At 38.1% G+C, this 22,681-nt stretch overlaps 1 protein-coding gene across 4 annotated transcripts in view; it reads left to right on the forward strand.

The window, feature by feature from the left end:
- AUTS2 (activator of transcription and developmental regulator AUTS2) overlaps positions 1-22,681 on the forward strand; it is a 1,201,476-nt gene that overhangs the window by 540,508 nt on the left and 638,287 nt on the right. For all 4 annotated transcript variants that reach the window (XM_073215214.1, XM_073215215.1, XM_073215216.1 and 1 more), the window contains one exon: positions 19,777-19,878. In XM_073215214.1, coding sequence (XP_073071315.1) covers positions 19,777-19,878 — 102 coding nt within the window. The remainder of the gene's footprint in view (positions 1-19,776; positions 19,879-22,681) is intronic.

The raw sequence follows: 22,681 nt of genomic DNA on the forward strand, positions 1-22,681 counted from the left end.
AACAATCAAGTCAAATATGAATATTAGTTTGATTTTTATACTTGATTTATATGTGAATCCCAGATTTCTCCCTTATTATTATTATTATTATTATTATTATCACCATCATCATTATTATTATTTTTAATAAAATGCTGAAGTGGTAGGTAGATGCAAGATAAAGGTAGAAAAACATAGTTTAGTGCTGTAAGAGAGCAAATTTACATGATCAGGTGTGTGCCTGTAGTCTAAGTGTTAATCCAAGCTAGACAAGGACAATAAAACATCCACGGATGCAGAAGATTTCTCTTAAAACAGTGGGGGTGAGGTTCTAAGCCTCCCCACTGTTCATCCCCAATTTCTCACATGATGGCCCCCCTGCGACTGTGCCTGTCTTAGGTTGTTCCTCCCTTGAGGAATCATACCCGTCTCTGGCTAACCAGTCATCTTCCGGGGCCATACAGGGAAATGTAAAGTTGGTAAGTGAGAGAGAAGCCATATTGTTTGAAAAGGTTAGCTTTTTACTTCTTTGCAGATTTATGCCCTGTGGCTTCTATGCCCAGCATTTCTCTTGAGGTATCTTTACCACTTGGAAGAATTATGATACTCAGTAAATTTGATAGGCACAAATTCTATTTAAGGGTTGTAATTAGGAAGGAAGAAGAAAAGCTATAGAAGTAGCAGACGGAAGATAACATGGGAAGATTGATTATTTCTTTGACATATCTTCTTGTAGAGTAACTTAAGCATGTATAGGTTTTAAACTACTAATTAAATTGCACACACACATTAACATAATAAGAATACAGTTACATAACCAAAGCAGATCTATAATTACCAGCCATCTCCAGTGAAACCAAGAAAACCAGTTAGGCACCCTAGGCATTTGTGAAAACTTATCTATGATATGGTGGATATTGTCCAACTGTACTTGAACAGTCTGAGAGAAATCAGACAAATTAAAACAACCCATTCCTGGGAACTGTTCACACCCCACATGTTCTTTTAACAGTAGATAGTCTGTAGTCGTAAGATTTTGGAGCGCTACAACTTGCACTTCTCCTAATTCTTGGTTGAGTTCCGACAGTATGGATCCAGTCAAATTTGTTGTTTTACTGTATGCACAGGCCTGCTTAGATATCTCCTTCTTCATTCCCATGGCAAATCCAGGAACCGGTGGGATGGATGCAGCTACAACTGTAGCAGTGCCTGGATCATTGTTGAGGTTTTTTGATGATCATCTTCTGGTATGACTCTTCCAGAGAGTGCTGATGTTGGAAGTTCTTCTTCATATCGTAACAGTTCATTTTCTGGGTAGCCCAATTAGGCTTTGATCCTCTGTATAAACACGAACAGACCCTTTGCCCACACTTTGATATGCCCTTTATACCATTGTGTAGAACTCGTTGGAGGTCACCACACAGGAACTGCTTTTTTTTTTTAAGAGAAAGGAATATTATCAGAAAAATGTATCTCCATAGCCGATCATCTGACACCCTTTAAGTGATCAAAAGTAAGGATATTTAAAGCAGGCATTAATCGTTGATTTACAGTTAGTTTTATCCTATCAGGGAGTAATCCCCCTTTTCTTTCTTTTTTTTTTTTTTGTTATCATTAATCTATACTTACATGAAGAATATTATGTTTCCTAGGCTCTCCCCTATACCAGGTCCCCCCTATAAACACTTTACAGTCACTGTCCATCAGCATAGCAAAATGTTGTAGAATCACTACTTGTCTTCTCTGTGTTGTACAGCCCTCCCCTTTCTCCCTCCCCCGCCCCATGCATACTAATCTTAATACTCCTCTTCTTCTTCACCCCCCTTATCCATCCCTACCCACCTACCTCCCCAGTCCCTTTCCCTTTGGTACCTGTTAGTCCTTTCTTGGGTTCTGTGATTCCGCTGCTGTTTTGTTTCTTCAGTTTTTCCTTTGTTCTTATATTCCACAGATGAGTGAAATCATTTGGTATTTCTCTTTCTCTGCCTGGCTTATTTCACTGAGCATAATACCCTCCAGCTCCATCCATGTTGCTGCAAATGGTAGGATTTTCCCTTTTCTTATAGCTGAGTAATATTCCATTGTGTATGTACCACATCTTCTTTATCCATTCATCTACCGATGGACATTTAGGTTGCTTCCAATTCTTGGCTATTGTAAATAGTGCTGCAATAAACATAGGGGTGCATCTGTCTTTCTCAAACTTGATTGCTGCGTTCTTAGGGTAAATTCCTAGGAGTGGAATTCCTGGGTCAAATAGTAGGTCTGTTTTGAGCATTTTGATGAACCTCCATACTGCTTTCCACAATGGTTGAACTAATTTACATTCCCACCAGCAGTGTAGGAGGGTTCCCCTTTCTCCATAGCCTCGCCAACATTTGTTGTTGTTTGTCTTTTGGATGGCAGCCATCCTTACTGGTGTGAGGTGATACCTCATTGTAGTTCTAATTTGAATTTCTCTGATAATTAGCGATGTGGAGCATCTTTTCATGTGTCTGTTGGCCATCTATATTTCTTTTTTGGAGAACTGTCTGTTCAGTTCCTCTGCCCATTTTTTAATTGGATTATTTGTTTTTTGTTTGTTGAGGCGTGTGAGCTCTTTATATATTTTGGACATCAAGCCTTTATCGGATCTGTCATTTACAAATATATTCTCCCATTCTGTAGGGTTCCTTTTTGTTCTATTGATGGTGTCTTTTGCAATACAGAAGCTTTTCAGCTTAATATAGTTCCACTTGTTCATTCTTGCTGTTGTTTTCCTTCCCCCGGGGAGATATGTTCAAGAAGAGGTCACTCATGTTTATGTCTAAAAGGGTTTTGCCTATGTTTTTTTCTAAGAGTTTTATGGTTTCATGACTTACATTCAGGTCTATGATCCATTTTGAATTTATTTTTGTATATGGGCTTAGATAATGGTCCAGTTTCATTCTCCTACATGTAGCTATCCAGTTTTGCCAGCACCATCTGTTGAAGAGACTGTCATTTCGCCATTGTATGTCCATGGCTCCTTTATCAAATATCAATTGTCCATATATGTTTGGGTTAATGTCTGGAGTCTCTAATCTGCTCCACTGGTCTGTGGCTCTGTTCTTGTGCCAGTACTAAATTGTCTTGATTACAATGGCTTTGTAGTAGAGCTTGAATTTGGGGAGTGAGATCCCCCGTACTTTATTCTTCTTTCTCAGGATTGCTTTGGCTATTCGGGGTCTTTGGTGTTTCCATACGAATTTTTGAATTATTTGTTCCAGTTCATTGAAGAATGTTGCTGGTAATTTGATAGGGATTGCATCAAATCTGTATATTGCTTTGGGCAGGTTGGCCATTTTGACGATATTAATTCTTCCTAGCCATGAGCATGGGATGAGTTCCCATTTGTTAGTGTCCCCTTTAATTTCTCTTAAGAGTGACTTGTAGTTTTCAGGGTATAGTTCTTTCACTTCTTTGGTTAGGTTTATTCCTAGGTATTTTGTTCTTTTTGATGCTATTGTGAATGGAATTGTTTTCCTGATTTCTCTTTCTATTGGTTCATTATTAGTGTATAGGAAAGCTACAGATTTCTGTGTTTTAATTTGTGTCCTCCAACTTTGCTGTATTCCGATATCAGTTCTAGTAGTTTTGGGGTGGAGTCTTTAGGGTTTTTTTATGTACAATATCATATCATCTGGAAATAGAGACAGTTTAACTTCTTCTTTACCAATCTGGATTCCTTGTATTTCTTTATTTTGTCTGATTGCCATGGCTAGGACCTCCAGTACTATGTTAAATAACAATGGGGAGAGTGGGCATCCCTGTCTAGTTCTCGATCTCATATGAAAAGCTTTCAGCTTCTCACTGTTCAGTATAATGTTGGCTGTGGGTTTATCATAAATGGCCTTTATTATGTTGAGGTACTTTCCCTCTATTCCCATTTTGCTGAGAGTTTTTATCATGAATGGATGTTGAACTTTGTCAAATGCTTTTTCAGCATCTATGGAGATGATCATGTGGTTTTTGTCTTTCTTTTTTTATTGTGGTGGATGATGTTGATGGATTTTTGAATGTTGTACCATCCTTGCATCCCTGGAATGAATCCCACTTGGTCATGGTGTACGATCCTTTTGATGTACTTTTGAATTCGGTTTGCTAATATTTTGTTGAGTATTTTTTCATCTGCGTTCATCAGGGATATTGGTCTGTAGTTTTCTTTGCTGGTGGGGTCTTTGCCTGGTTTTGGTATTAGGATGATGTTGGCTTCATAGAATGAGTTTGGAAGTATTCCCTCCTCTTCTATTTTTTGGAAAAGTTTAAGGAGAATCGGTCTTATGTCTTCCCTGTATGTCTGATAAAATTCTTAGATGAATCCATCTGGCCCGGAGGTTTTGTTCTTTGGTAGTTTTTTGATTACTGCTTCAATTTCATTGCTGGTAATTGGTCTGTTTAGATTTTCTGTTTCTTTCTGGGTCAGTCTTGGAAGGTTGTATTTTTCAATTAAGTTGTCCATTTCTCCTAGGTTTCCCAGCTTGTTAGCATATAGGTTTTCATAGGCATCTCTAATAATTCTTTCTATTTCTGTGGGGTCCATCTTGATTTTTCCTTTCTCGTTTCTGATTCTGTTGATTTGTGTTGACTCTCTTTTCCTCTTAATAAGTCTGGCTAGAGGCTTATCTATTTTGGTTGTTTTCTTGAAGATCCAGCTCTTGGTTTCATTGATTTTTGCTATTGTTTTATTCTTCTCAATTTTATTTATTTCTTCTCTGATTTTTATTATATCCCTCCTTCTGCTGACCTTAGGCCTCATTTGTTCTTCTTTTTCCAATTTCAATAATTGTGACATTAGACCATTCATTTGGGATTGTTCTTCCTTCTTTACATATGCCTGGATTGCAATATATTTTCCTCTTAAGACTTCTTTTGCTGTATCCCACAGTAGTTTGGGCTTTGTGTTGTTGTTGTCGTTTATTTCCGTATATTGCTGGATGTCCATTTTGATTTGGTCATTGATCCATTGATTATTTAGGAGCGTGTTGTTAAGCCTCCATGTGTTTGTGAGCCTTTTTGCTTTCTTTGTACAGTTTATTTCTAGTTTTATACCTTTGTGGTCTGAAAAGATGGTTGGTAGGATTTCAGTCTTTTGGAATTTACTGTGGCTCTTTTTGTGGCCTAGTATGTGTTCTATTCTGGAGAATGTTCCATGTGCACTTGAGAAGAATGTGTATCCTGTTGCTTTTTGATGTAGAGTTCTATAGATGTCTATTAGGTCCATCTGTTCTAGTGTGTTGTTCAGGGCCTCTGTGTCCTTACTTATTTTCTGTCTGGTGGATCTGTCCTTAGGAGTGAGTGGTGTGTTAAAGTCTCCTAAAATGAATGCATTGTAGCCTATTTCCTCCTTTAGTTCTGTTAGTATTTGTTTCACATATATTGATGCTCCTATATTGGGTGCATATATGTTTATAATGGTTATGTCTTCTTGTTGGACTGAGCCCTTTATCCTTATGTAGTGTCCTTCTTTATCTCTTGTTACTTTCTTTGTTTTGAAGTCTATTTTGTCTGATACTAGTATTGCAACACCTGCTTTTTTCTCCCTATTGTTTGCATGAAATATCTTTTTCCATCCATTGACTTTTGATCTGTGCATGTCTGGGTTTGAGGTGAGTCTCTTGTAAGCAGCATATAGATGGGTCTTGCTTTTTTATCTATTCTATTACTCTATGTCTTTTGATTGGTGCATTCAGTCCATTTACATTTAGGGTGATTATTAAAAGATATGTACTTATTGCCATTACAGGCTTTAGATTCGTGGTTACCAGGTTCAAGGTTAGCTTCTTTACTACCTTACTGTCTAACTTAACTGATTTATTGAGCTGTTATAAACGCAGCCTCATGATTATTTCTCTCCCTTCTTATTCCTCCTCCTCCATTCTTCATATGTTGTGTGTTTTGTTCTGTGCTCTTTTTAGGAGTGCTCCCATCTAGAGCAGTCCCTCTAAAATACCCTGTAGAGGTGGTTTGTGGGGGGCAAATTCCCTCAACTTTTGCTTGTCTGGGAATTGTTTAATCCCTCCTTCATATTTAAATGATAATCATGCTGGATGCAGTATCCTTGGTTCACGGCCCTTCTGTTTCTTTGCATTAAGTATGTCATGCCATTCTCTTCTGGCCTGTAAGGTTTCTGTTGAGAAGTCTGATGATAGCGTGATGGGTTTTCCTTTATAGGTAACCTTTTTTTCTCTGTCGTTGTCTTTATCCTTGTCTTTGATCTTTACCATTTTAATTATTTTGGTTCTTGGTGTTGCCCTCCTTGGATCCCTTGTCATGGGAGTTCTGTGTACCTCTGTGGTCTGAGAGGCCATTTCCTCCCTTAGTTTGGGGAAGGGTTCAGCAATTATTTCTTCAAAGACACTTTTTATCCCTTTTTCTCTCTCTTCTTCTTCTGGTACCCCTATAATGCGGATATTGTTCCGTTTCAATTGGTCACTCAACTCTCTTAGAATTCTTTCATTCCTGGAGATCCTTTTATTTCTCTCTGCATCAGGTTCTCTGCATTCCTGTTCTCTGTTTTCTAGTCCATTAATGGTCTCTTGCATCATGTCCATTCTGTTTTGAAGTCCTTCCAGAGCTTGTTTTATTTGTGTATTCTCCTTCCTTAGTTCTTGCCTGTTTCTCTGCATGTTCATCAGGATGGTTATGACTTTTGTTTTGAATTGTTATTCAGGAAGACTGGTTAAATGTCTCTCCCCAGGTTCCTTATCAGGGGAAGATGTAGCATATGCTGAAGCTGTCTGGTTAGTCTTGTCTGGAGCATATTTTTTTGCCTTTTCATGTTGATAGGTGCTATTGACTGTCAGCTGAGGGGTCCAAACTTTCCACTTGCTACTGGCCTTTCTTTACTGGGACAACTGCGACCCCTAGTGGCTTGTGTTGGGCAGTTGCGTGTAGACTGGGTCTTTGTGTCTTGCCCGTCCGGTATGGAGGAAGCTCCCTTTCTGAGGGCATGGCCAGCCTTAGGCTGCTTCTCTGTTTTCACCGCACCCAGAGGGGTAATGGACGGGGGGCTGTTTGGCTGTTACCTCCGTGAGGGGCCTCAGAGCTGTTGACCAGGGGGCTAGTGCGACCATTTTTTCCTGCAATTTCCTGCCACTGGACTGCGATCCATGTTGTTTCCATCCAGCTGTTGTGTCCCTGTCCCTTTAAGACTTTCAAAAAGCACTCGCTTTTCTTTGTCACAGGGTCATCAGCTTTTGGACCCGCTCACCAGTCCTGCTGCCCTGTTTTCCTAGTATCCAGGACCCCATGCATGCACTGTGTCTGCTCTCTGGTGCGGATGGCTAGGGCTGGGTGTTTAGCAGTCCTAGGCTCCCTCTCCCTCCCTGCTCTGACTCCTCTCCTCCCGCCGGGAGCTGGGGTGAGGTGTGCTTGGGTCCCGCCGAGCCGGGGCTTGTATCTTACCCCTTTCACCAGGCGCTGGGCTCTCACACGTGTGGATGTAGTCTGGCTGTTGTCCTGTGTCTTCTGGTCTCTCTTTTAGGATTAGTTGTATTTGTTGTATTTTCAAAAATACATATGTTTTTGGTAGGAGATTTCCACTGTCCTACTCATGCCACTATGTTGGCTCTGCCTCTTTTTTTCCTCTCTTTTTTAAACTTAGGAGTTCTTTGTAACTGACAAAGAATTGGGTATTTTTTTATTTTACCTAGCATAAACTAAATGTCCTTTTTTCTAAAATAGGAAGTTAATCCATGTATATTATTATTATAAGCAATATACTTAGTCATATGCTCTTGCTTTCTATTTACCTAATTTTTCCAATATTCTCTGGAGAGAATATTGATTATGATTTGAATCCTTTTATACTTGGTAGTGATTTGGAAGAAACATATTTTTAAATATCTAAATTTTACTAATGGTTAGCTTTAAGATTAACAAATCTTTACTTAAAACTCTTTCTCTAACTATTGAAAACAGTAACAATCACTTCTAATTCTATGATCCCAGAGAAATTTTGCACAAATTCCTTGCCCTGCCCTAGTTTCCTGAATTTAATATTTTGCTTTTAGGCATAACTTTTTCATTGTACATTTTAAAGTACAATGTATTGTTAATTTTCTAAGAAATGTTTTTTCTATTCAACTCTGTGATTTTGTTTTTAGTAGTTAGCTTATTTTGATGGATCAGTTTTTTCATTACTTTCTTCAGGTTGTTTCTGTGTCATCTAAATAAGGAATAAAATACTACAAATATCACAGAATCTATGAAACTTTACCCATTTGGAGACAGTTTTGTTTTGAAAAACAAAAAACAAAAATTGATGCTTAGATGTTAGTGAAGGTGTATTACAAAATTTCATTGAAAAAAAGAAGATTCTATGTTTATTGACACATTTTATAAACACTGTAGAGAGTTCGTTTAGATCCCTTCAGGAAAACTCAGTCAGAGAAAGGATTTATGCTGCTTTCAGAAACCAAAACTGTGGTAGGAGATTATTTTTGGATGATTTTCTGCATTGCACTGTGTAACTCACATAATTTCTTTTGAGTTCCAGTCATAAATATATTCCCAAATACTCTGTCTTTCTATGAATTTTGTTTGAAGCATCAGTGATACCTGCTGAGCATGTGGCATCTGTTGGAACTCTCCATACTCAAGCCAGAAATAATGGGATAGTGTGGCTCACGAATCTTGGCCAATGTGTACAGAAATACTCCACCTTCACTCTGTCCAAGGTGTTGGGACTTTGTTATATGTTCATTAGCAGTGAGAAAACCATGGATCGTTATTCTCCTAATTAGCTATTAATAGTGGTTAACTATGAAATGAGATCACAGTTTCAGAATTTGGAGAATGAATATATTGTTGACAATGAAACTTAATGAAAAATAAATTGACTTCTTATACTTGATAAAAGATGTTAATCTTATTGATAGAATAACTTTTACTTATGCCAGATGCTAGTTTCCTTTCATTTCATGTTTTGTTATAATTTTTGAAGTCAAAAATTACATAATATTCTAATGGGAAGAAACTTCTGGAACTAGAAAGTGGATTACAGTAATTTTTAAATAAAGAAGGCCCTAAAGTATCCAAAGGTTGACAGGAAATCTCATTGCATCAGTTGTAGCAAAAAGTTTTTATAACAGAGCTGCCATGGATGCTAGGACAAATCAATGCAAAGAGATTGATTTTTCTTAGGTGTTTAAATGTTTAAGCCACCACCTTGGTTGTATGTAATAGCTGGGAATTTCAGGTGATGCATCACAACTTCTCAGTTAGTTATACTACCTGAAATGATTCATTGGATGTGGCTCAAAATGCCAGTTTTAAATGTATTGATGGGATTAGGAATGAATAAGTCTTTGCTTGAAATCTTGTGGTTTAGCTTTAGTTCTTACTGTAGTCAGTCTTTTTCTTTGAAATATTGAGCTGTCTGACAGCTCAAAATCCTAAATTTCCTTTAAACTTGAGCCTGGCTTTGGAGGAGAAAGGGGGTAGTGAGGGGGTGGATTTTATGTACGGCTCTCTGAATAGAATCCACTGAAATGCTTTTGCTGGCAGGACACATGGGGGAAGGCAAGCAAGCTGCTTCCTCTCAGTCTTTCTCGGGTTTTGCCCTTAGCCTAGATCAACAGTCGGATAATTTACATCAGGGCCACTGAAATCTGTTGGGCCCTGTTTGAAGGCATAATTTTTCTTCTGTGAAGAAACATGGAAAAGACCCAGATGGAATGTCCAGAATTTGGTAAACCAGTTAGATATTGGAAATAGTCTTCATGCCCTCATACCTTTAATTCTGGATGTTTATTTCTTATCTTCATTGATATACTGGAGTTTTATAAATATGTCTTGATCAAATATCACCTTTAAGATTTCTTTCCTTTTTAATTTCTTAACTTATAAAAATTTCTTGTTGAAGTACAGTTGATATACAATATTACATTGGTTTTAAGTGTACAACAGTAATTTGACAGTTATCTACATTATTAGATGCTCTTCCCAACTAGTGTATTTCTTATTTGTCAATATAGAAAGATATTAGAGAACTATTAACTATATTCTCTATGTTCTACTTTCATCCCTGTGACAAATTTATGTTATGATTGGGGTTTTATGGCTCTTTGTTCCCTTCACCTATTTCACACACCCACCCCAACTGCTTCCCCATGGTAACCACCAGTCATTTCTTGGTGTCTGTGAGTCTATTTCTGTTTTATTCATTGGTTTTGGTTCATTTTTTTAGATTCTACGTGTAAGTGAAATCATACAATATTTGTCTTTGTCTGGCTTACTTCACTGAGCATAATACCCTTTAGGTCCATCCAGGTTGTTGTAAATGGCAAGATTTCTTTCTTTCTTATGGCTGAACAATGTTCCATTGTATATATGTACCACATCTTAAGATTTATTTCATTGGGAATGTTGTCAGGTACCACAAATGTAGTATAAATGTATTTTATGGAGAATACTAATATACTGCAGACTCATTATTTCCATGTTCAATGTTAGGATCCAAATGGGTTCTAGGAGTTAAAATGAAGAGAGCAGTAGGCAGTAGAAATGTGGGTTTAGTCCTGGATCTGTTGCTTAATTCTGAGCACATCATTTGCTCTATGTCTTTCTTCATCCACACATTACCTACCTTCACTTCACTGAGAGGTCCAGAAAGACAAGTATTCAGATATTGCTTGAAAATAAATGAGAAGGTCCACTTCACATGCAGATCTTACCATCAGTATAAATATATTTAACATTAGGCCTTTTTAAACTTGAGAATGTACCAAAATTATCAAAGATATTTAATGAAGAATGATATGCTACCTAAACTCTGAAGACATATGTTAAAAAAGAACAAAAAAAGCTCTTCAAAGACCATAGTAGAGGAGATAATATCTGAGCTTTAGAAAGATCTTCACCTGAGGAGGAGCCAAGATGGCGGAATGACTAGGGCAGCAGAATTCTCCTCCCAAAACCATATATGTTTTTGAAAATATAACAAATACAACTATTCCTAAAAGAGAGACCAGAAGATACAGAACAATGGTCAGGCTACATCTACATCTGTGAAAACTGAGCACCTCACAAAGGGGGTAAGATACAAGCTGCAGCCCTGCAGGACCCAAGAGCCCCCACACCCCACCCCAGCTCCCGGCAGGAGGAGAGGAGTCAGACCATGGAGGGAGTGGGAGCCCAGGACTGCTAAATACCCAGCCCTAGTCATCTGCACTGGGAGCACAGACACACATTGCGTGGTGTGCTGGATATTAAGGAAACCAAACAGTAAAATCTGCAAGGAAGTCCCTGCAGCCAGGGCCCCTGGGACAAAAGAAAAGTGAGTGCTTTTTGAAAGTCTTAAAGGGACAGGGGCCTCACAGCTGGACAGAAGCATCCAGGCACACTCAGCCCAGCAGCTGGGACTCCCAGGGAACTCTGGGTGCCCTAACCCCCTGGGAGGCAGCACAGCTCTGAAGCCCCTCACGGTGATAAACAACCTCCCATCCATTCGCCATCTGGCGCGGCCCCACCATATGGGAGCAGCCTAAGAGCGGCCAAGCCCACAGCAACCGCCCAGAGCCTCCTCCGCAGCTGCCTGGACCAGAATCAGAGGCCCTGCCAGCGCGCACAGACAGAGGAAGCCGGGACATGGAACCAAGGGTCGTAGTTCCTGCAGAAGAGCACACCTGGAGTGCCAGCCCCTCCGCACGGGGCTCTGGGTTACCCTGACAGTTGCCCCACCCTCAGCTGCTCAGGAAATAAAACCAGAAGCTGCTCGGAGGAGGGCAAGGCAACCAGGAAGCAGGAAGGGACTTTGTCCTCCCAGCTAGCACATGCGCCAACTGCCCACAACTACCTCTATAGCCATAAAAGGGCAGAAGAATCTGATCAAGTCCAGAATCACCCAGACAACCCCTGAGAGGGAACCTGGGGAGGTAGATTTAGCCAAAATTCCTGAAAAGGAATTCAAAATAATGGTTATAACCATGCTGATGGACCTGTAGAGAAATATGCAAGAGCTAAAAGATCAAGTTAGGAGAAAGAATACAAAAATATAACAATCTCTGGAAGGACTTAAGAGCAGACTGGATTAGGTGCAAGAGCCCATTAATGGAATAGAAATCAGAGAACAGAAAAACAGAGAAGCTGAGGCAGAGAGAGATAAAAGGATCTCCAGGAATGAAAGGATACTAAGAGAACTGTGTGACCAATCTAAATGGAACAACATTCACATTAAAGGGGCACCAGGAGAAGAAGAGAGAGAAAAAGGGATAGAAAGTGTATTTGAAGAAATAATTGCTGAAAACTTCACCAAACTGGAGGAGAAAATAGTCTCTCAGAACATGGAAGCCCACAGAACTCCCAATGCAAGGGACCCAAGGAGGACAACACCAAGACACATAATTAAAATGGCAAAGATCAAGAATGAGGACAGATTATTAAAGGCAGCCAGAGAGAGAAAAAGGTCACCTACAAAGGAAAACCAATAAGGCTATCATCAGACTTCTCAACAGAAACCTTACAGAAAGCAACAGTAGAGAATGGCATGATATATTTAATGCAATTAAACAGAAGGGCCTTGAACCAAGAATACTGTATCCAGCATGATTATCATTTAAATATGAAGGACTGACTAACAATTCCCAGACAAGCAAAAGTTGAGAGAATTTGCCTCCCACAAACCATCTCTACAGGATATTTTAAAGAGACTGCTCTAGATGGAAGTACTCCTAAGGCAAAATACATGTTACCAGAGAAAATAAAATCACTACAAAGAAAGCAGACCAACCAAATACAAACTAAAGGCAAAAAATAAAATCAACTACTCACAAAGGCAGTCAAAGGAAACACAAAAGAGCAGAGAATAAAACACCTAACATATAAAGAATGGAGGAGGAGGAATAAGAAGGGAGAGAAATAAAGAATCATCGGAATGTCTTTATAATAGCTTAATAAGTGAGTTAAGTTGGACGGTTAGATAGTAAAGAAGCTAACCTTGAACCTTTGGTAATCACGAATCTAAAGCCTGCAATGGCAATAAGTACATATCTTTCAATAATTACCCTAAATGTAAATGGACTGAATGCACCAGTCAAAAGACATAGAATAATAGAATGGATAAAAAAGCAAGACCCATCTCTATGCTGTTTACAAGAAACTCATCTCAAACCCAAAGACATACACAGACTAAAAGTCAAGGTATGGAAAAAGATTTTTCATGCAAACAATAAGGAGATAAAAGCAGGTGTTGCAGTACTAGTATCAGACAAAATAGACCTCAAAACAAAGAAAATAACAAGAGATAAAGAAGAACATTAAATAATGATAAAGAGGTCAGTCCAACAAGAGGATATAACCATTATAAATATATGTGCACCCAATACAGGAGCACCAACATATGTGAAACAGATACTAACAGAATTACAGGAGGAAATAGAATGCACTGCATTCATTTTAGGAGACTTCAACACACCACTCACTTCAAAGGACAGAACCACCAGACAGGAAGTAAGTGAGGACACAGAGGCACTGAACAACACTAGAACAGATGGCATCTGTAGAACTCTATACCCAAATGCACAGAATACACATTCTTCTCAAGTGCACATGGAACATTCTCCAGAATAGACCACATACTAGGCCACAAAAAGAGCTTCAGTAAATTCAAAAAGATTGAAATTTTATCAACCAACTTCTCACACCACAAAGGTATAAAACTAGAAATAAATTGTACAAAGAAAGCAAAAAGGCTCACAAAACACGGAGGCTTAACAACATGCTCCTAAATAATCAATTGATCAATGACCAAATTAAAAATAGAGATCAGGCAATATATGGAGACAAATGACAACAACAGCAATAAAGCCCCAACTTCTGTGGGACGCAGCGAAGGCAGTTCCAAGAGGAAAGTATATAGCAATCTAGGCCTATTTAAACAAGGAAGAACAATCACAAATGAATAATCTAAAGTCACAATTATTGAAATTGAATAAATGAGGCCCAAAGTCAGCAGAAGGAGAGACATAATGAAGATCAGAGAAGAAATAAATAAAATTGAGAAGAATAAAACAATAGAAAAAAATCAATGAAACCAAGATCTGGTTCTTTGAGAAAATAAACAAAATAGATAAACCCCTAGCCAGACATATTAAGAGAAAAAGAGAATCTACACACATTAACAGAGTCAGAAATGAGAAAGGAAAAATCAAGACAGACCCCACAGAAATACAAAGGATTATTAGAGAATACTACAAAAAACTATGTGTTAACTAGCTGGAAAACCTAGAAGAAATGGACAACTTCCTAGAAAAATACAACCTTCTAAGACTGACCAAGCAAGAAATAGAAAATCTAAACAGAACAATTACCAGCAAAGAAATTGAATCAGTAATCAAAAAACTACCCAAGAGCAAAACCCCCAAACCACATGGATTTACCTCGGAATTTTATCAGACATATAGAGAAGACATAATACCCATTCTCCTAAAAGTTTTCCAAAAAATAGAAGAGAGAATATTTCTAGACACATTCTATGAAGCCAGCATCAATCTAATACCAAAACCAGGCAAAGACCCCACCAAAAAAGAAAATTACAGACCAATATCCCTGATGAACATAGATGCAAAAATACTCAACAAAAATACTAGCAAACCGAATTCAAAAATATATCAAGAGGATCATACACCATAACCAAGTGGGATTCATCTCAGGGATGCAAGGATGGTACAACATTTGAAAATCCATCAACATCATCCACCACATCAACAAAAAGAAGGACAAAAACCACATGATCATCTCCATAAATGCTGAAAAAGCATTTAACAGAATTCGACATCCATTCATGATGAAAACTATCAACAAAATGGGTATAGAGGGCAAGTACGTCAACATAATAAAGGCCGTATATGATAAACCCACAGCCAAGATCATACTTAACATCAAGAAGCTGAAAGCTTTTCCTCTAAGATCGGGAACATGACAGGGATGCCCACTCTCCCCACTGTTATTCACCATAGTACTAGAGGTCCTAGCCACAGTAATCAGACAAAACAAAAAAATACAAGGAATCCTGATTGGTAAAGAGGGAGTCAAACTGTCACCATTTGCAGATGACATGATATTGTACATAAAAAATCCCTAAAGACTACACTCCAAAACTACTAGAACTAATATCGGAATTCAGCAAAGTTGCAGGATACAAAATTAACACACAGAGATCTGTGGCTTTCCTGTATACTAACAATGAACTAGCAGAAAGAGAAATAAGGAAAAGAATTCCATTTACAATTGCATCAAAAAGAATAAAATACCTAGGAATAAAACCTAACCAAGGAAGTGAAAGACCTATACCCTGAAATCTACAAGACACTCTTAAGAGAAATTGCAGAGGTCACTAACAAATGGAAACTCATCCCATGCTCCTGGCTAGGAAGAATTAATATCGTCAAAATGGCCATCCTGCCTAAAGCAATCTACAGATACAATGCAATGCTTATCAAAATACCAACAGCATTCTTCAGTGAATAGTTCTAAAATTCATATGGAACCACCAAAGACCCCAAATAGTCAAAGCAATCCTGAGAAGGAAGAATAAAGTGGCAGGTATCTCACTCCCCAACTTCAAGCACTACTACAAGCCACAGTAATCAAGACAATTTGGTACTGGCAAAAGAACAGAGCCACAGACCAGTGGAACAGAATAGAGACTCCAGACATTAACTCAAACATATATGGTCAATTAATATACGATAAAGGAGCCATGGACATACAGTGGGGAAATGAGAGCCTCTTCAACAGCTGGTGTTTGCAAAACTGGACAGCTACATATAAGAGAATGAAACTGGATCATTGTCTAACCCCATACACAAAAGTAAATTTGAAATGGATCAAGGACCTGAATATAAGCCATGAAACCATAAAACTCTTAGAAGAAAACATAGGGAAAAATCTCTAGGACATTAACATGAGTGACTTCTTCATGAACATATCTCCCCAGGCAAGGGAAACAAAAGCAAAAATGAACAAGTGGGACTATATCAAGCTGTAAAGCTTCTGTACAGCAAAGGATACCACCAATAGAACAAAAAGGCATCCTACAGTATGGGAGAATATATTCATAAATGACAGATCTGATAAAGGGCTGACATCCAAAATATATAAAGAGCTCGTGCACCTCAACAAACAAAAAGCAAATAATCCTATTAAAAAATGGGTGAAGGTTATGAACAGACACTTCTCCAAAGAAGAAATTCAGATGACCAACAGGCACATGAAAAGATGCTCCACATCACTAATTATCAGGGAACTCCAAATTAAAACCACAAGGAGATATCACCTCACCCCAGTAAGGATGGCCAACATAGAAAAGGCTTGGAACAAGAAATGCTGGCTAGAATGCGGGTAAAGGAGGAACTCTCCTATGCTGCTGGTGGGAATGCAAATTAGTTCAACCATTGTGGAAAGCAGTATGGAGGTTTCTCCAAGTGCTCAAAATAGAAATACCATTTGACCCAGGAATTCCACTTCTAGGAATTTACCCTAAGAATGCAGCAGCCTAGTTTGAAAAAGACAGATGCACCCCTATGTTTATCATTGCACTATTTACAATAGCCAAGATATGGAAGCAACCAAAATGTCCATTAGTAGATGAATGGATAAAGAAGATGTGGTATATATACACAATGGTAAATTACTCAGCTATAAGAAAAAGACAGATCCTACCATTTTCAACAACATGGATGGAGCTAGAGGGTATTATGCTCAGTGAAATAAGCCAGGCAGAGAAAGACAAGTACCAAATGATTTCACTCATATGTGGAGTATAAGAACAAAAGAAAACTGAAGGAACAAAACAGCAGCATAAGCACAGAACCCAAGAATGGACTAATAGTTACCAAAGGGAAAGGGACTGGGGAGGACGGGTGGGAATGGAGGGATAAGGGTGGAAAAAAGAAAGGGGGCATTATGATTAACATGTATAGTGTAGGGGGGGGCACGGGGAGGTCTGTGCAACACAGAGAAGACAAATAGTGATTTTACAGCATCTTACTATGTTGATGGACAGTGACTGTGAATGGGTGTGTGGGGGTTACTTGGTGATGTGGGGAGCCGAGTGAACATAATGTCCTTCATGTAATTGTAGATTAATGATACCAAAATAAAATTAAAAAAAAAAAAAAAGAAAGAAAGAGAAAACAAAAACTAAAAATAGAAATACCATTTGACCCAGGAATTCCATTCCTAGGAATTTACCCTAAGAATGCAGGAGCCCCAGTTTCAAAAAGACATATGCACCCCTCTTTTATCTCAGGACTATTTATAATAGCCAAGAAATGGAAGCAACCTAAGTGTCCATCAGTAGATGAATGGATAAAGGTATGGCACATATACACAATGGAATACTATTCAGCCATAAAAAGAAAACAAATCCTATCATATGCAATAACATGGATGGAGCTAAAGGGTATTATGCTCAGTGAAATAAGCCAGGTGGAGAAAGACAAGTACCAAATGATTTCACTTGTCTGTGTTGTATAAGAACAAAGAAAAAACTGAAGGAACAAAACAGAAGAAGACTCACAGAACCCAAGAATGGACTAACAGTTACCAAAGGGAAAGGGACTGTGGAGGATGGGTGGGAAGGGGTGTGGGAGTGAAAGGGGGCATTATGATTAGCATGTATAATGTGGTCGGGGGGGCATGGGGAGGGCTGTTCAACACAGAGAAGACAAGTAGTGATTCTACAGCATCTTACTACGCTGATGGACAGTGACTGTAATGGGGTTTGTTGTGGGGGACTTGTTGATGTGGGGAGTCTAGTAAACATAATGTTCCTTATGTAATTGTAGATTAATGATACCAAAAAAAAATTTACTCAACAACAAAGAAGATCTTCACCTGAAAAGCAGAGAAAGTGAGGATGACAGAACTGAGAAAATTTTAGGAAATTTAAGGAATGCAGATTGAGGAAATGTAGTGTAAATGTAGGGCAGGAATGGACATGACATGTTCAGGAAATTGAGAGAAAGTGATATTCATTTTAGATTAAATTCTCCTTTATTATAAGTATAAAAATGAAAAATTGAAGAGAATGACAATATTCTTAACTTTTATTCCATAGTAATAAGAAAGGGCTCATATAGCTTGCATCTGAATTAATTTAGAATTATCAGGTTTAGTAGTAATTTAGCAGGAAACTAAGGATTTACAGGATCTCAGGAGGACATAAAGCAAAATTAGCGTCATTTTTCTGTGTTCCATTAGAAAAGACTTCCTGGAGAAAGATTTTAGAAGAAAGTGATAAAAGTTGGTTTGTAGAAAGGTTGAAAACAAAAATGAGTTCTCTATGTAAAGATTTGCGTATAGCTGATTAGACCAAAAGTGGGATATGAGATGCAGTTTTTAAAGAGGCACATTACAGCAAGAATTCTGATTCAAATTCATTCTCCATTTATCTTGTATCATCTTCCCTCTTTGTCCCAGAGCCGCATGAGAACCTGAGGTGAAAGTTGTTACCAATTACCTGTTCTGCTTTCTGAAGGCCCCTCCTGCTCAGAAATGTGAGACTTATGTTTTATTTGAGACTTTCCATATTCTGATCCTGTATCCCTCTTTAATGTTTCTTTTTTCCTCCCTAAAGGAACCTCTGTTTCAGATAAGACTCCTGATTATTTCTGACTTGTGTTCCCTGCCTTTCTCTCTCAAGAGCATCTTGCCCTCCCCTCTCAGCCATATGAGCTCAATCTGCTTTTAACATTCAAGGTTTCAGAAGTCACCTTTCCTGTTGTCACTGGCTAGTTGTGGGTTTTCATTTAGGATATATTCCCCTTGCATTGTTATATTTGCTTGTTTTGCAGTGTCTTTCCCTCTTGCTAGATTGAGAACATTTTAACTTCAATCTTGTAACCTCCACTGAATTGTTTGGGGTCTGTGAAAATGAGGCTGGGGATGACTACATAGAACAATGGCCCGTATGTGTGTGACTCACAGTCTTATATAAACTAATGGTTGCAATATAGTGTGTTCATTGTAATGTAAAATCAGAGCTAGGTAAATGTGCAGAACTTACTGAACAGAAAAATCAAGAGCTTGGTCAATGTGTACCAACTGCCAAAATGTAAGTTTTATAAGATAAGAGACTTTGTTTTACTCGTTTTGTTTACACCATGTCTCTGGCTCTTACTCTGAGGCCCACATTTGTTATTTTACACATATTTGTTGAATGCCTGCTGGCTTACTTAAGCTATAAGTCTTAACCTGGTACTTTTAAATGTCTAGCAGGAGATTCAAAATATTACATCAAAAAACTCCATCATTGTCTTCCTCATGGTTAAAGGATAACATACAGCATCTTACCATTTCCTCCTAATAGAAGAAAATCATCTTTGTTTTTCTGATTTGCTGTTTCTTTTGTTCAGAAGAGAACAGAAGAAATAAGGTGGGAAATCATAGTTGCTGTAGTCTGGCTTCAGTTTATTCAGTGTTTTTGGTCCTTTTATTATTAACCAAAAAATTATAGTGGAGCAGAGGAAAAATCTGAGGAAAGATTACTTTCCAAGATTCATGGATGTCTGTTTGACTTTTCAAGTGTTTATTTAAGGTTGCTCATCAGTCTTCTATTTACATTGACATGTTATGTTACATGTTTTGCGTATCCGGCTCTCCATGTTTCTTTCTATGGAAGCTTGCCTGGCGCTATTCAGAAACTGAGAAGAATGTTGAAGGTCAGGACCTTAAATTGCTTGCTATGACAGGTTTTAAAGAACAGGAGTGAAGGAGCAGTTGTGTGAGGAGACCATTGACACTTTTCTTTCTTCTCTTTTCTTTTGCCTTTAGCTCAAGCCAGGGCAGAACAGCTGCAGGGACAGTGACAGTGAAAGCGCCAGTGGAGAATCCAAGGGCTTCCGCAGGAGCAGCTCTCGGGAAAGGCTCAGTGACGTAAGTTTAAATAAAGAAAAAGAAAGAAATCAAAGCAAAACTATGAGACCACACACCCCCTCTGTCAAGTCTTAATTCCCCAAAACTCTCATCCCTTCACATCACTTTGTATATCCAAGCATCACAGTTCACCCTTTCTTGGTTTACACTTTTGAGCATTGCATTGTAGTGTCATTCTCTTTTCTAGTTTGACCTAAAATGTATTTTAACAGATTATAAGGCAGGGAAGATCATTTGTCATCTTAGAAGCAACAGATTGCAAAGTGAAGTAATAATGCCTTTAATATCAGTGTTATATGTGAACGAATTCTTCACTGGGAAATGACATCATTTAACTATAGGCTCTTTGTAATTTCTTTTACTGAAGAGATTGGTAACAGACCCTTTCTGTCATTTCATTTCTCTGAAGGGATGAATAACCAACCACTTACTTGGCAAGAGAAGGAATTAAATTTCCTGACTGGTTTCTGAAGGGAAATCCCTTGTAAGAACACACCATATTTCTTGAAGGGTCTATGAGTCCTCTAGACCTGGCTCTAACCACTCTCTTGGCCTCCTATCCACCAGCAGGGCAGATTCTTCTTGGCCAATCTTGAGAACTCCCTGTCCCTATTTGGGCCCTCTTGCCTTCTTCTCTAATGTGTCCTGCAGAAGGATTCTTGACCTATCTTTGGCCTTGAGAACAACTCTTGGAAACTTTTTTATAAAATAGATCAAGTAGGGAGACATTTTTATTATTGATACCAACAGTAGTTTCTCATTCATTTCTCCTTCATCCAGGGTGCAGAGACACACCATCTTCCTGTGCCCCTCAAGAAAGCTTGTGAGATTTAGGGTGAAATTTGCTGTATGGAACATAGAATTCTTATAAGAATTAAGTGGAATAAACAAAGTATAATTATTTTTGTAATAATTTTAATATCTTAGTAATAACTGCCTCCCTTTTTCTAATTTATAATATCAATTATATAAAGAAAGAATACTAACTCAGTCTTATGCTATATGAGTATGTTTGTGTATAAGAATATTTGTGTTTATGTTTCATTAACTTTGTGATTGAATTACAAATTATAAGTATTTTTTACCTTAGTTATGAATACATAAGACTTAAGTAGCTGTTCTGAAATTTTTGTTTTGCTTTTAATAGAAGATGTTATTGACCCTAGAAACTATTCTAGGATTGACTAATTGTAATTTCATCAGAGTAGAGAAATGAAAGCCACATTAGGTCAAAGGACAAGATCACATTATTGTATAGTAATTGAGGTTTTTTTGACTGGTTGCCCTAAACTCTTTTCCACTGGATCAAAAGAAATTGGCAAAAGATATCCCATATTCATGAACAGAAAGACTTAATGTTGTTAATATGTCAATAGTACCTAAAGCAATTTGCAAATTCAACACAATTCATAAATTTTCAGTTTTTCATAGGAAAATTCTACTTTTCCATTTTTGCAAAAATGGAAAAGCAGATACTCAGATTTTTATGGAATGGTTTGAGACCCCTAGTGGTCAAAACAATCTTGAAACAAAGTTGGGAGACTTACACTTCCCAATTTCAAAACTTTCTATAAAACCACAGTGATTAAAACAGTATGGTATTGGCATCAGGATAGACATATAGACAAAGGAAATAGAATTGAGAGTCCAGAAATATACTCACACATCTTTGGCTAGCTGATTTTTTTTTAATTTTTTATTAATGTATGATTGATACACACTCTTATGAAGGTTTCACATGAAAAAACAATGTGGTTACTAGATTTACCCATATTTTCAAGTCCCCACCCATACCCCGATACAGTCACTGTCCATCAGTGCAGCAAGTTGCCAGAGATCCACTATGTGCCTTCTCTGTGATACACTGTTCTCCCTGTGATCCCCCACACCATGTGTACTAAATATAATACCCCTCAGTCCCCTTGTCCCTCCCTCCCCACCTGCCCTCCCATACCCCTCCCCTTTGGTAACCACCAGTCTCTGAGTCTGCTGCCATTTTATTCCTTCAGTTTTGCTTCATTGTTATACTCCACAAATGAAGGAAATCATTTGGCATTTGTCTTTCTCTGCCTGGCTTATTTCACTGAGCATAATGTCCCCCAGCTCCATCCATGTTGTTGCAAATGGTAGGATTTGTTTCTTTCTTATGGCTGAATAGTATTCCATTGTATATGTGTACCACATCTTCTTTATCCATTCATCTACAGATGGACACGTAAGTTGCTTCCATATCTTGGCTATTGTAAAAAGTGCTGCAATGAACATAGGGGTGCATATGTCTTTTTGAATATGAGAAGTTGTATTCTTTCAGTAAATTCCAAGGAGTGGGATTCCGGGGTCAAATGGTATTTCTACTTTTAGTTTTTTGAGGAACCTCCATATTACCTTCCACAGTGGTTGAACTAGCTGACATTCCCACCAGCAGTGTAGGAGGGTTCCCCTTTCTCCACATCCTCACCAACATTTGTTGTTCTTAGTCTTTTTGATGCTGGCCATCCTTACTGGGGTGAGGTGATATCTCATTGTGGTTTTAATTTGCATTTCCCTGATGATTAGTGATGTGGAGCATCTCTTCATGTGTCTGTTCGCCATCTGAATTTCTTCTCTGGAGAACCGTCTCTTCATATCCTCTGCCCATTTGTTAATCAGTTTATTTGCTATTTGGGTGTTGAAGTGTGTAAGTTCTTTATATATTTTGGATGTTAACCCCTTGTCAGATATGTCATTTACAAATATATTCTCCTGTATTGTAGGATGCCTTTTTGTTTTGTTGATGATGTCCTTTGCCGTACAAAAACGTTTT

This window comes from Manis javanica, chromosome 10 (assembly GCF_040802235.1).
Source record: "Manis javanica isolate MJ-LG chromosome 10, MJ_LKY, whole genome shotgun sequence".
In the NCBI taxonomy this organism is placed as follows: domain Eukaryota; kingdom Metazoa; phylum Chordata; class Mammalia; order Pholidota; family Manidae; genus Manis; species Manis javanica.